We start from the raw sequence: 13924 nt of genomic DNA on the forward strand, positions 1-13924 counted from the left end.
TAAGCCACACAGCCCTCTTGCAAGACGCAGGACGTGGCAGATATCATTATCCCTGTTTCATAGTAGAGAGGTGAAGCACGGGGGTTGACTGAGTTGTCTCACCTCATATAAAGGGTCTAAAGTAGAAGCCAAGCCTGTTTGCTTTGACTCCCATTGAAGTTCCTTTACTGGCATTTACATCATATATATATATACACATATATATGTGTGTGTGTGTGTGTGTGTGTATATATAATATATAATTTTTTTTTTTTTAATTTTAAGTTTAAATTCACCTGGGTCTCTCCATTTGCCAAAATCTAGTTGCTGACAGGTGTGCTAACTGTGTCCTGGGGCTGGCTGCAGGTGAGGTGGTTGGTGAGACCTCCCAGAGTGGCAGCGGCCTCTATGAGCAGGGCGGCTGGGCCTTTGCTTGCTTGCAGCTCTGGGGTCCAGCGGGCTGCCAGGAGCCTTCCCCAGGTGCACGTCAGGTGGTAGGCCCAGCCTGGGGTACCTGTGTCCTGGAAGTGGAAACCTTCCTCTAGGATAAGCCTGTTCTTGGGGCATCTGTGTGAGAGAGAGTGGAGTATTGGGGGCAGAGGTGGTGGTGAATACTCATCCCAGTGTCCAGAGAGCTGTAACTTGGGCAAATCACTCTGTTTTCTGGGGGCACAGTCTCCCCATCTGGACCAGAAGATGGCACTCCAGGCAGAGTACTATAAGGGCACTTGTCATACTCCATAGACCTCCCATTACCTCCCTGAAGTATAGTAACAGTACTGAGTAAAACAATATCAAAGTCAGCATTTCCTGAGCACTTTCTGCCTCCTACCTTTAGTGCTTCCCTTCCTGATCTAATCCATTGTCACCTCACCTCAGCTGCTTGAGGTGGGGAGAGTGAACTTAGTGTCATCTCAATTTCAAGAAATGTGCCCAGGGTCACAGAGCCAGTAAGTGGTGTGATGGACATTTGAACCCAGGTCTGTCTCAGGGAGAAAGTCTATAAAACTCTCCTACACACAAACACATTTATATTTTAAGCCTTGATTTTGTACATTTTGTAGTACTTCATTATCCTTTTTTAAGAGATTTTATTTATTTGAGAGAGTGCACACAAGCAGTGGGGGGATAGAGGGAGAAGTAGATTCCCTGCTAAACAGGGAGCCTGATGTGGGGCTCAATTCCCAGACCCTGAAATCATGACCTGAACTGAAGGCAGACACTTAATGGACTGAGCCACCAGGCACCCCTAGTTCTTCACTGTCTTAATGTGGACATTTTGGTAAACGCTTTGTTTCTGGGTTTAGATTCTTATATTATGGAACTAAAACTATTTTTACCCCCTTCTGTATCGACACTTTACATCAATATTTTCTTGAATTGTTCTGTGGCAATTGTTTGCTGACTCCCTGGTCATAATCCTCTGCTTTGCATTTCCAGGTCATTAAAACACCAATGACCAGCCAGAAGACTTATGAATCTCTGATAGACTTCACCAAAGCCTTGGGAAAGCATCCTGTTTCTTGCAAGGTAGTGTATAGGTACTTTGGGAAGGGGGTGGTTTTCCTCAGAACTGACTCATTTGGGGTAGAATTCATCTGTAGAAGGATGTGAGGGCTGGGGACACTCCCATGACAGGGCTGTCTGGGGGCTGGGAAGAGCAAGCTGGGCCTCTTCTCTAGTTTGCTGGCAGGGGAGCTGGACCCAAAGCCTTGCCCGAGGCTCTCTGATAGATCCTTTGAGATCTGAGGAGAGCCAGGGCTTCAGTTGAGGAGAGTGGGTCTTGGCTTTTGTCTGTGGATGGGCTGCTGTGTTTCCATAAATGGTTTATGTGGTCCCGTTGGCTTTAATTTCTGCTGGGTCTGGGGGAGCCATGGAGCCTGTGTGTCAGCGACAGCGTGGTAGACACGTGTGTCCCCAAACTGAAAACCAGCGCCTCACTTTGGGAAAGAGCGCAACAGGTTGCTAGGGAAATAACGAGAGAGGGGAAGAGCCTACTTCCCCAAGTCGGATTAATGAAGCTGTTTCTCAGGGAGTGTGGCATTATGGTTTTGTGTCTTGTTTTTCATTAAGAAGCAGGGCTCTGTGGGAAGCATGCCTCCCACCTTTCTTCCCTTCTTGCCACACTCCAGCACTCCGTTGGTGTAAGTGAAATGACCCCAGCTGCTGTCACCTGCGGTCATTCTCCTTCCGTCCCCGTTGCCTCTAGCTCCTCTTTAGTCCTCCCAAGGCTCAGGACTATACTTCTGCATGACTTGGCAGTTTTTCTAAATGGGTACTTGTGCCATACTGTTAAAAAGTCTTGTAAGTGTGTATCTCTTTTTTTGACCATACTCTTTCCTGTCACTTCTTTTCTGTGGAAAGGTCTGTTTCTGAATCCTCTGAATGAGTCCTCCGTCGGCATGGCCCCCACCCATAGGCTTGAGAGAGCAGGCTTACGTGCCTGTCCCCCCGTCCAGGAGAGTAGCCTTCTTAGGGAGTCTCATTTTTTAGCACTCACTTTTGATTTGTTTAGTGGTTTTCCTTTTTAGTTTTTTTAATTTTTTTAAAGATTTTATTTATTTGACAGAGAGAGACACAGCAAGAGAGGGAACACAAGCAGGGGGAGTGGGAGAGGAGGAAGCAGGCTCCTGCTGAGCAGGGAGCCTGATGTGGGGCTCGATCCTAGGACCCTGGGATCATGACCTGAGCCAAAGGCAGATGCTTAATGATTGAGCCACCCAGGCACCCCTGTTTAGTGGTTTTACATTGACTGGATTTTTTTTTTTTTAAGTCCAATAAATAACCAGAAGTTGCACTCTCTCACTGGGTTATGCTTTGTTCATGGCAGAAAGTAGTAACGGTGTGAGAAAGAGCATCTGTGTGTAGTGAATGAAAAACTAGATAAGAAAGTGGAAATGTGGGGCAGGCAGTGATTGTCCTTAGCAGCATAATCATTCATTCACAGAGAGTGAGGATCCCTTCTTCCACTGGAGTGGCCCCCGCAAATGCAGGAATCAGAACTCCCTGATCTCATAAAACTGCCTTGTTACATCATGTTCAGAACTCTTTCTGGGTGATACCTTCCAGCTTTCTGGGTCAGTTACTCGGGCTCTCGATGAAGTGTCCAGACAGTGTAAGGCAACCCTGAAGAACAAGGGTCAGCACACTTCCCTGCAGGGGGCCAGATAGTGTTTTCCGGTATGTGGTCTCTGCTCTAACTACTCGGCTCTGTTGTTGGGGGTGGGTGGAGCGGCGGGGGGCGGCCTAGACAGTACACGCAGGGCCCGTGGCTGTGCCAAGGTGGTGGAACAGTACAGAGGCAGGCTGGGGGCTGGATTTGGCCTGTAGGATCACAGCAGACCAACACACAACATAGCAGATGATGCTGATGCACCCGGACTGTGTGTTTCTTCATAGTGAGACTTCTTGAGAACGTGGTGTGGAAAGCATGAGACCATGGACTCTGGAGCCAGCATGACTGGGATCACATCCTGGCTCTGGCACTTGTTAGCTGTGTGATCTTGTGCAAGTTACTTAACCTCTCTGGGCCTCAGTGTCCTCTTCCCCCTGGTAAAGGTAATAATAGTGCTTATCTCACAGGTTTATCATAAGGAGAAAATGGATTAATATTTATAAGGTACATAGAACAGTGCTTGACACATAGTAAAGTAAATATAGCATATTTAATAAATGAGTATAAAAGTATAAGGCATCTGGTTACATAAAATTAAATTGCTTTATTAAGGGACTGTGTCTCTTTACGGTACAATTTACATATCAATATCGTGAGAGTACATGTCTCTCTGAATCAGCAGCAGCATTGAATATTAGCATGAGGGGGAAAAAACCCTTTTGCCAGTAATCTTATTGGCAAAATGCCATTTTATTCTAATGAGAACAACTTTGATTACTAGTGAGTTTGAATATTTTGTGAGTTTTAGCACTTTTTTGGTATTGAGCTCTGTGGATATTAACTGTATAAAACTCCATGTATTCTCATTGGAGCAAACATTTTCCCCAGGGTACTTTCTGACTTCTAACCTTATAGAAGTGTGCTTCGTCTGCCCTGTCCTGAGCTTCTACAGTAAACTTTCTGAGGTTTAAAAGCACTTTGGCCCTAGTTACAAAGTCAGCATCTTTTCCTTAATACAGTTGTGGTTAAGCTGATGCAGCTGTTTTGCTCATCCCTGTGGTCCTGTGGAGCTAGGAGTAGGACATGCTTTCTGCTTGTGCAGAGTTACAGGAGGGACAAATCCAGTGGCTTTACTGCCTAGTTTATACAGCATGCAGTCAGGCTAGTTTAGACTAATGAGGGGGGCAGGCTGGCTTTCATTTGTACATTTATTGAGGGCCTAGTGTGTGTACTAGAAAGGGAACACAGGGCCCAGGGCAATAGCGAGGAGTTCTGTCTGCAGGAACATTGCAGCCTTTTGTTTAAATTCATACCATTTACTTAGTGGTAATCAGCTTCATAGAAATAACACCAAAAAAAATTACCAGCCCAGCCTGCCTCACAGATTCCCCCAGAGAGACCACATCCCACAGGAGACCTCCAAGAGAGCTGATTAGCATGGTAATGATGAGGAAATCGAAAGGGGTGTGTGGTTCCCGGCAGGGGGTCATCCGGGGTGCAGGGACCTTCTGCCCTGGCACCTGTCCCCAGTTGCACTGCCTGGCACGGTGCCCTGGAGTGTGAGAACAGCCCAAGTAGCCCAAAGATGGCAGCAGGGAGTCCAGGCAGTGGCGCTCCTGTGCAGATGTTTCAGCGTGCAGATGGTGGTGCGTGCTCTTTCCAGAGCCCTGAAAGGGGTCCAGGCAGGGAGAGGGGTGAAGGGCCACCGTTTGAGGGTTGGCCGTGTGCATAGCATCTTGTGTGTTTTCTGAGTTGTCTTCACAACTTGTGGAAATTATGACTCTCATTTCACCCGTGATGAGCCTGATTTCAGAGTGTCTCAGTGTCAGAAACTGTTAGCATTCGAGCCGAGACGGCCTGCCCTCCGAGCTGCAGTCTTTCAGTGACCTCTGTGCCTTCATCTGCCTTTATTTCAGGATTCCTGCAGTGAGGGCATCTAGGCTTGATCTTATTTCATTTTTATAAAGCATTAGAACTGTTGGATAAATTGTCATGTACCATAGAAGTAGGGCCATGCTGGGAGTTCAAAAGAAACCTTGAGAACGCTGAGCTTTGTCAGTGCAGGTCATATGATGCAGAGGGAGAAGGGGCAGTCTGCTGACTCGCAGAAGATCAAGTTCAGTGAAAATTCACCTGTCTTTGATTTTTCTCTCCTAAAACAGGACACTCCGGGGTTTATTGTGAACCGTCTGCTGGTGCCATACCTCATGGAAGCGGTCAGGCTGTACGAACGAGGTAGCTGTCCTGATCCGCGCTGGGGGGCAGTGGGTCTTAGCTCTCGGTGCTGCTCCCTGGTTCTCAAGCAGCCCTGTGGAAGTGGTGAGGCCTTGCAGGCTATGGGAGGTGCTTCTGTTCCTTTAGCTCTGTGAATCAACCTCCCTCTGGACCCCAGGACCTTTGTTGTTGTGTCCCCCTGCCCCTCTGGGTTCCCTGTGAGGCCTCTGAGCTGCTGAGATGTGGCTCTGGAATGTCCCCTCTCCCCCCAAGCACCCAATTACAGTCAGCCAGAGCAGCTGCATGACCAGCCTGGATTTATAGCCTGAATCTCTGCTTTTGATGAAAAGTTTCCTGCTTAAAATAGTAATAGTGTAAAAATCACTGGACTAAGGGACCTTTAACATCCTTAAAGTTCTGAAATTTGTGACTCTGTGACAGATGATGGGAGGTAAGTGACAAGGCTAATAGGGGACAATGACTATTTCTAAGAGCCTTCCCCATCCTTACTAAGTGATGCCATGGTGATTTGATGATTTCTTTTTAACCTTAAGAATGGTCTCAAATGTTTTTCTCAATACCTGTTGGTTTACAAAGAAAGATTTCCCCTGTTATAAAATTATAGAACTTGGGACATGGTCCAAGGTTATAAAATGGTGTGCATTCTCCTGCCTCCCTTCCCTACCACATTTCTGGAAAGGTAACTCTCATGTCAGCTTCAAAGGCAAATAGGCCTTAATAGGACTGGATAAAAAGCAAGTGTAATTGTTTTCAATTACTTCATTCACAAATGCTTGCTCCTGAGAATGTCATTTTTGAAACAAAATATTTATACCAGCTCTTCAGAGAGATGAAAGCACATTTGCTTCCTCAAAATCTGCTTTAAATATTAAAACTTTTCTCTGTTTTATGGAAGCATTTGCCACACTTTTGCTCTAAGATCAAACCAACACTTCTGTGTTTATCTATCAACAAATATGCCTAATTACACCTCAAAGAGTGTGTGAAGCATTTTACCCTACTTTGAAAGGCAGGTGTTTTTTTTTGTTTGTTTTTTAGTGTAATGTTTTAGAATGTAGCATGCGGGTAATCTACTTCTTAATGTTTTTTTTTCCTCACTAAAACATACTGTCACTTTGATATATTTTCAGATGCACCTTGTATCTGATCGTAAGTGGAGAGGCGTTTTCTTGTCTTTTGCTCCCTCCCACTGGCAGTGGTCCCTTTGACCTTCTTCATCAGCACCCCCCACCCTGCCCTGTGAGGTGAGGCTGGATAGGGGGGGTCTGAGCCCCGGTGGACGTGTTCTTAGACGCTGCCCACGGTGCTGCCCAGGACAGCACGGCACTGCTCGCCCCTCTGCCTCTATCCCCGTGGCTTCTTGAAGCCTGGGAGCTGGAGCATTGGCTTCGGGAGCAGCTAGGGCCATGTGTGGGGTGGGCATGTGCCCAGGAGGCACACTGCGGTCTGGACTCCACAAATCCTACCTCGGGCTTCTTACCAGGCCCCTTTGCCCAGTCTCCACTGCCCCCCGTTCCGGCCCGGTGAGAGGGGCGCCCACTCTCAGCGGCTGGTGGAACCGCGTCAGTTCTCCTCTGAAACCTGAACTAGTTTGGACCCTTCCTCTCCTGTCTGCCCTGCCTGTTCATTTGTCACATCATCCGGGAGGGCGAGGAGACCCTGCCTGCCGCACCTCCCCACACACGGCGAGGAAGCTCGGGGCCGGCAGCGGAGTTGTGCAGCGAAGACACTCTGACACTTGGCTTTGCCCAGCCTCTTCCCAGCTTCTCCGGAGAGCTCCTCTACGTATGACACCATCTCGGTCGGTGTGGGCCCTGGTAACACCAGCCCTGCAGACTGGGTGGTATATCAACAACAGACACTCAGATTTCTCACGGCTCCACAGGCTGGAAGCCGGGGTGCCAGATGCTGGGATTCTGGCGAGGGCCTCTTCTGGGACGCACACGGCTGCCGCCTCGTATTTTCACATGGCAGGGAGCAGAGAGGGGAAATGAGCTCTCCTGACTCTTGGAAGGGCTCTCATCCCTTCATGGGGCTCCACCCATGATCTCATCTCATCCTGGGGGCAGGGGGTTAACTTGCATTCTGGGGACGTGCACAGTTGGTCCCTCACAGAGCCTGTCAAGCTGGGCTGTGTGTGCTATGCGCAGAGCATGGCGAAGTGCCGCTCCAAGTAGGGGAGGCCCCGTGGGGGGCTGTGTTGGCATTAGAGCAGTCACCTCTGTCATGGCCACTCAGGCCCCCTGGGTGACTGAGGGCTCTGCACCAGCGCCGCTGGCCAGCTCCCTGGGGCGTCTGGGGACACTGCGTCTTGTCCCCCGCCACTGCTCTCTGATGCTCTTGGCCTCGTGGCTTTTTCCTCGGGCCTGCCTTCTCAGTCCTTTGGCTTCTGGCCTCACTCTGCGTGGCTCTCACGCGTTCGTGCTGTAATGCGGGGCCCGGTGGGTGCAGTTGGTCCCCCTCATCCTGGCCGTTTTCTGTCCAGATCTTTGAGCAGGCTGGTGCCCTGTAGCAGACTGCCACACCTGTTGGAGGCCCCTTCCTGCCAGGCCCCAGGCAGCTCTTCTGGGAGGACTGGGCTGGTGGGGGCCCCCATCACGGTGTGACACGCTGCGCCCTGTCATTCCTCTGCTCAAGTCCTGTTCGGTGTTTCTGTTGTAGCCCACCGGATACAGTTCCCTTCCCGGAGAAGCTGCTCTCAGCTTCCCCTCTGCCCTTGCTGCCCCTGCGCCTCCCCCTCTGCCAACGGACCTTACTCCCACTGTTATTACAAGGTCCTGCCTGATGTTCCTGGGGTTCCAAGCTGGTCCTGATCTGTGTTCTTTTCCCTCTCTTTACAGCTTGACTCTCCCTCAGGGTGGTTGCCACTCTCCTCCCTTTGGCAGGGCGTGTCCCTCTGTTGCTGGATACTCTTTTTTTCTTTTGGGGCCTGGGAAGCGTCTCCTCTTTATCGAGGCCCAGAGTGCCTGGACTGGCACTTAGGGAGCTGTTGATGGAGAAGGGAGTAGGGGTGCTGCCCGGTTTGTTGTTAATGCCGAGAGTGGTTGGTAGGTGGCGCTGGTGAGCCAGCCTAGGAAACAGGAAACTCATCTGGCTGCTCCCAGCTCCCCACTGAGCAGGAGGTCTGGGGGCTCACTGAGTTAGGGGCTCTTAACTGGGGAGAGGTGGGAAGCCCCATGAACCTCCTGAAGTTGATGTGAAGTTTTGTGTTTGCATTTTATTTGGGGCAGGTGTCCTCTTCTGAGTGAAGTGCTTGATTCTCTACAAGTTTAGGAATTACTGGTCTAAAGCACAGTTCCATATTTAACTCCCACATGGAACAGCAATCTGTGTGCTTTATTTCTCCCTCTTTTTGCCTCTTTTGCTCTGTATTACTGAGAATTTTTAGAGTTGCTGACTTTGTAACACCGCTTAGATTCTTCTTTTTTTTTTAATTTTTTTTTTTAAGATTTTATTTTTATTTATTTGAAACAGAGAGAGAGAGAGAGATCACAAGTATGCAGAAGTCAGGCATAGAGAAAGAGAGAAGAAGGCAGGCTCCCCTCTGAGCAGAGAGCCCTATGCGGGCCTCGATCCCAGAACCCTGAGATCATGACCTGAGCCGAAGGCAGAGGCTTAACCCACTGAGCCACCCAGGCGCCCTTAGATCTTTTTTCTTTGATATGCTTTATCTTCATACTGTTTTTTGAAATAAAAGAGTCTTCACATGAGTCTCTGAATTTGGAATTACAGAATTGCCTCCAGGGTTCATTGTTTGTCCTTGAATATAGATTTGATGAAATGGCTTTAGGTAAGTTGGGACTGTTGTGCTATGAGATTTCTGTTCCCAGGAGCGGATATTCTAATGAAGGGAGCCATCCACAGCGAATGAAGCAGTAGACACCGTGTTAGGTTGTGACCAGTAATCTGGAGAGAGATAAAGGGAAGAGGATGGCGGGAGTCCTAGCCTGGAGTTCTTCCAGTTGCTAGTTTATATGCAGGGAGAGGGTGGGGTGCTCTGATGAAGGGACACATGAGCAGAGGCATGTGGGAAGCAAGTGTCAAATGTTGGAGGAGGGAGGACCCTAGGCTCAGGGAGCAGCAGGTGCTGGGCCAGGAGAGGCGCATGCTGGGTGGTCTTTTAGCATTCTGACTCTTAACACCACAGAAGTCTTAGGGTCCAGTGAAGGCCTCTGAGCAGAATCCATTTATCACCTGCTGTGTTCTTGCTCATTTCTCCTTGGTGCATGCCTTTCCCTCTGCCTGGCATGCTCTTCCTGCCTGCCCGTCCCTTGGGATTCTCTTCATCCTCCAGGACCTGGGCCTCCGTGAGTGGGTTTTGGTGAAATGTGGGCACTGCAGTTATATCTCTCACCTTTGCCCATGCAGAGGCGTGTCGGTCTTCATGAATCTTCAACGGGGGGTTGGTGAAGTTTTTGATTTACACATCTGAGTCGTCCCGCTATATCATGAGTCCTTGAGTGGTGGTCTGGTGTTTCTCTGTCTCATCCTAAGTCTCTGGTGCCTGGTATGGAGCAGACATAAATAAAAGTGGAAGGAAGGAAGGATGCCACCTGAAGCTGATGTATTTGATCATTTTTGCTCTTTTTGCTTTCTTATAGCCTAAAACTCAAAATTGTGATTCTCGGCACCCCTGGTTGACAAATCACTGAAGCACTAATAATGTCACCCATAGGAAATAATCAGTTGGTATTTTAATCACCTTCAACTGTATTTCATAGACTTTTTAAAAAATACAGTGTGGGGGTGCCTGGGTGGTGTGATTGGTTAAGTGTCCAACTCCTGGTTTCAGCTCAGGGCAGGATCTCAGGACCATGAGATTGAGCCCCACTTCAGGCTCCGTGCTCAGCACAGAGTCTGCTTGGGATTCTCTCTCAGAGAACTTCAGACCTTCCAGAGTTCTGCTTCACTCGTGCTCTCTCTAAAGTGAATAAATAAATCTTTTAACTACACACACATACACACACACACACATATGTATATACATATATATACATACATATACATACAAGTAGCTCCTATTCTTCATGTCTAAAAATCTGAAACATGTTCAGGTATAAAATTCTCTTGGAGTATTTGAACTTTTTTCTCCTTTCAATTAGCTCTGGTATAATTCACCATTTCTTTATATTTTGGAACAAAATTCTACATAAAATAAGCTTGTTATAGACTATTCCCATTCCTCATTTTGGAGAAAAGGAACCAGGTTGTCTGAGAGACTTCTTGTGGCCCGAGGACCATAAGAGTGAAGGGTAAAATTCCAAGGAAAAAGCACATGCTGGAAAAGTAAAATATGCATAATAATACATATAAAAATACAAAGGTTTGTTCTTTCCTATTTTAAAAAGGTCCTGTTTATCAGTAAAAATGATGCTCTAAGCTTTAAGTGATGTTGGGAAATCCCAGTCCATTAAAAATAACTAATGTTTCCAGGCCACCAGGGCCTTCTCCCTGCGTCAGCATTGTAGCAGTGCTCTCGAATGGACCTTGCAGAACAGCTTGGCGGAATGGCTTTGGAAATCTTGTGGTGGGTTTGGCGTGTACCTCTGTGATGAAATCTTACCATTGCCAGAAATCCTGACTTTGGATGTTTTTTGAATATGCAGATTTGCAAAACTGAATTCTGGGGTTATCAGTGTGACAAGGAGAACCGTGGGAAATACAGTGATGGCTCAGTGCTGCCCTCTTGTCCTCAGGTGATGCATCCAAGGAGGACATCGATACTTCCATGAAGCTGGGAGCTGGTTACCCCATGGGCCCATTTGAGCTTCTCGATTACGTGGGGCTGGATACTGTGAAGTTCATCTTGGATGGTAGGAATTGGATTTCTCTCTTATCTTTCTGTAATGCAGTTGAGGTAGTCTCTTTTGACTGGGAATTACAGTGCCTGTTCACAACCGTAACTTCAGACCTTCTAGAGTTCTTTCCCACCAACTTAAAGATTCAAGTTAAAAGATGACAGGAAAAGGAAAAATGTGCTTGCCAGCATCTCCTCACAGGGTAGCTTATTTTTAAAACTTTTCATCTTGAAACAATTATAGATTCAGAGGAAGTTTCAAATATGGCACTGACCGGTCCCCTGTACCCCTTCCCCGGTTTCCGCTAATGGTTCTGTGGGATAGGATCGCACTGGAAGCGGACATTGGTACACTGTGTCTTTCCATCATAAATGCTCATCTGTGTGACCTCCACTTCTGTGGAGCTCTAACCTCCTTTAAAGACAATAATATATCTATTTAGTGGCTCTGAAGACGGTAAAGATAATTATGAAAACTGGGCTCCTAAAGTTTAGTGTAGCTCCTGCTCCCACCTCTCATGAAGAATACCCAAGTATTTGTGGGGAACAAGGAGGGTTCTAAGTGAAGCGTGAACTTTTGGATTTAATGAGCCTGCCAGATCCCAGTGGCACCAAATCCCAGTTTTTAACATGTACTCCAGAAGTCGTTTCTTGGTGCCACTGAGGAGTCCAGGGGGCAGAGTCACTGGTTCTGTGTTTGTCCCTGGACTGTGGGTATCAACCATTTCCAGGAGGAGACTGCGTGAGTGGCGGGGCCACGTGAAGCCAGCTGTGACAGCCACGGTTTGTCCGGCTGTGTCCTCCCAGTGGCCTCCTGCCTCTGCCACAGTAGAGCAGGGCCCCTTCTCCCAAGCTCCAGCCCCTGCCTTGCCCTAGGGATGCTGAGGTGTCAAAATAATCCCACGCTCCATCCTAAGCCCTTTTCCCTCCTCTCAATAGGATGGTATGAAATAGATCCAAAGAACCCCTTGTTTCAGCCTGTTCCGTCCTTGAAGAAGCTGGTAGCGGAGAACAAGCTGGGCAAGAAGACTGGCGAAGGTTATTACAAGTACAAGTGAGGCTCAGCTTGTCTGGCTCCGGGAGGAAGCCCCGGAGGCACATGCCAGCAGCTCCCCCAAGTGCCCACGGGAATGTTCTGTGGTCGGACGTTCCCTCACACAGCACAGTCTGTTCGATGTGCATTTTGATTATAATCTAGCTGACGTAATTATTTACACTACTTGTCGTAATGGCAGATTCCACCATTGAGAACTGATTTCCCTTTTTCAGTCTGTTCATTTCTGTGTATTTTCTGAAAAGCTTTACACCCTCAGTGCCTTGGAGCAAACCTTACCATTTTTGTCAAGAAGTGCCCAGATTCCCTTACTTGTGGAGGGGCCGGCTCTTGCTCTGGGTGCTGCTGTGTTGGGTGTTCCCGTGTGGGAGCGTGAGGAGCTGCCGGTGGCGTGGCTGGGAGGTGCCGCCGTGAGCAGCACCCGCACCTGGCCTGGCCGAGAACAGTTGCTCCCCGCAGCTGCAAGCCTTACCGTGTATTTGGGGCACAACCTGAGACGTCATGTCTTTACCCATCTCGGGCTGTCGGTGGGCCTGTCTCCAAGTGCTTGGTTTGCGGGAAGAGGTTTCATTCACATCCAGAATCTCAGTGATGATGATGGTCTGTCTGTCTGTCTCTCTCTTTTCCCCATGAGAAATCATTGCAACAGACTGCCTGTAAATTGATTCTAATAAAATGCAAGCTTTTAATCTGTGAAAATCTGAACTGAAATAAACGTGTATAATTTAAAATTGTAACATGCTTGAATGGTTACAGAAGTAAAGGTTGGTGATTTAGTCAAAAGCCTTGCCCCATCTTCTTTGGCCTGTTACAATTTTTTTTAAAAAAGATTTTATTTATCTATTTGACAGAGCACAAGTAGGGGGAGGGTCAGAGGGAGAGGCAGAACTCCCCCCTTCCCCACCTCATTGAGCAGGTAGCCCAGTGCGGGACTCGATGCCAGGACTCCAGGATCATGACCTGAGCCTAAGGCAATGGCTTAACCGAGTGACCTCCCCCACGCCCCTGTTGTTACTTTCATACCGCCGCAGCGGCAGTAGGCGTTTCGGTGGGACCGGCCTGCCACTGTCACTCCGTAGACTTCTTACCAGTAAAGCAGTAGTAAGGGCACAGAAAACAATTTTTAAGGAGCATCTGTTTCTTCTTTGCCAACAAAGAGAAATAGTGTAACATAAGCTTCTTTTCATCATGGAGTTGAGAAAGTGTCTTCCAAGATAGAAATTTGAAGCAGGAAACACATCAGAGACCCTCAAGTCCAGCAGCCCCGGTAACAGTGCTTAAGGGACGCGCCGAGGTCGCAGAACTGGGTCAGAGCAAAATAGCACGTCTGAAAATCTCAAATCCAGACATTTCACACAGGGCCGTCCCCAACACGGCTGTCCTTGTTTGGTGTCCTGGGTCACAGTTCTCATGGTTGAGAGATTCCCACCCCCCCACCCCTGTGTCATGGTCTGGTTAACCCTTTTCCTGACTCTGTAGCATCACGGGAAAATAATATGGTACATTTCTACCCACGTAGAGCCTGGCTTAGGAAACTTTTAGGGTATTCTTATAAAACATTTCCTAACGAAAGAAAGGAAGCACCTGTGACACCACCACCGTTGCAGTACCCAGTCCCCTGTGGTCGCACAGGGCCCTGCTGTGCTCAGGCTGCTGCTTGACCTCGGCCAGGAGCCCTCACTTCCTTCCCGCTCTGACGGCAGGGCCGGGCCCGGGCACTGGGGCGCTCACCCCGGGAGCTGCA

The 13924-nt window shown here is 48.4% G+C and overlaps 1 protein-coding gene across 1 annotated transcript in view; it reads left to right on the top strand.

Moving 5' to 3' along the window:
* The window catches only part of HADH (hydroxyacyl-CoA dehydrogenase), a 47627-nt gene extending 34664 nt beyond the window's left edge, over positions 1-12963 (top strand). The window contains exons 5-8 of the mRNA XM_032333094.1: positions 1420-1509; positions 5257-5329; positions 11026-11142; positions 12066-12963. Of these exons, the coding sequence (XP_032188985.1) occupies positions 1420-1509; positions 5257-5329; positions 11026-11142; positions 12066-12184 (399 nt within the window). The 3' untranslated portion in view covers positions 12185-12963. The remainder of the gene's footprint in view (positions 1-1419; positions 1510-5256; positions 5330-11025; positions 11143-12065) is intronic.
* Positions 12964-13924: the final 961 nt, after the last annotated feature.

The sequence above is a fragment of the Mustela erminea genome, chromosome 2 (genome assembly GCF_009829155.1).
Source record: "Mustela erminea isolate mMusErm1 chromosome 2, mMusErm1.Pri, whole genome shotgun sequence".
In the NCBI taxonomy this organism is placed as follows: Eukaryota; Metazoa; Chordata; class Mammalia; order Carnivora; family Mustelidae; genus Mustela; species Mustela erminea.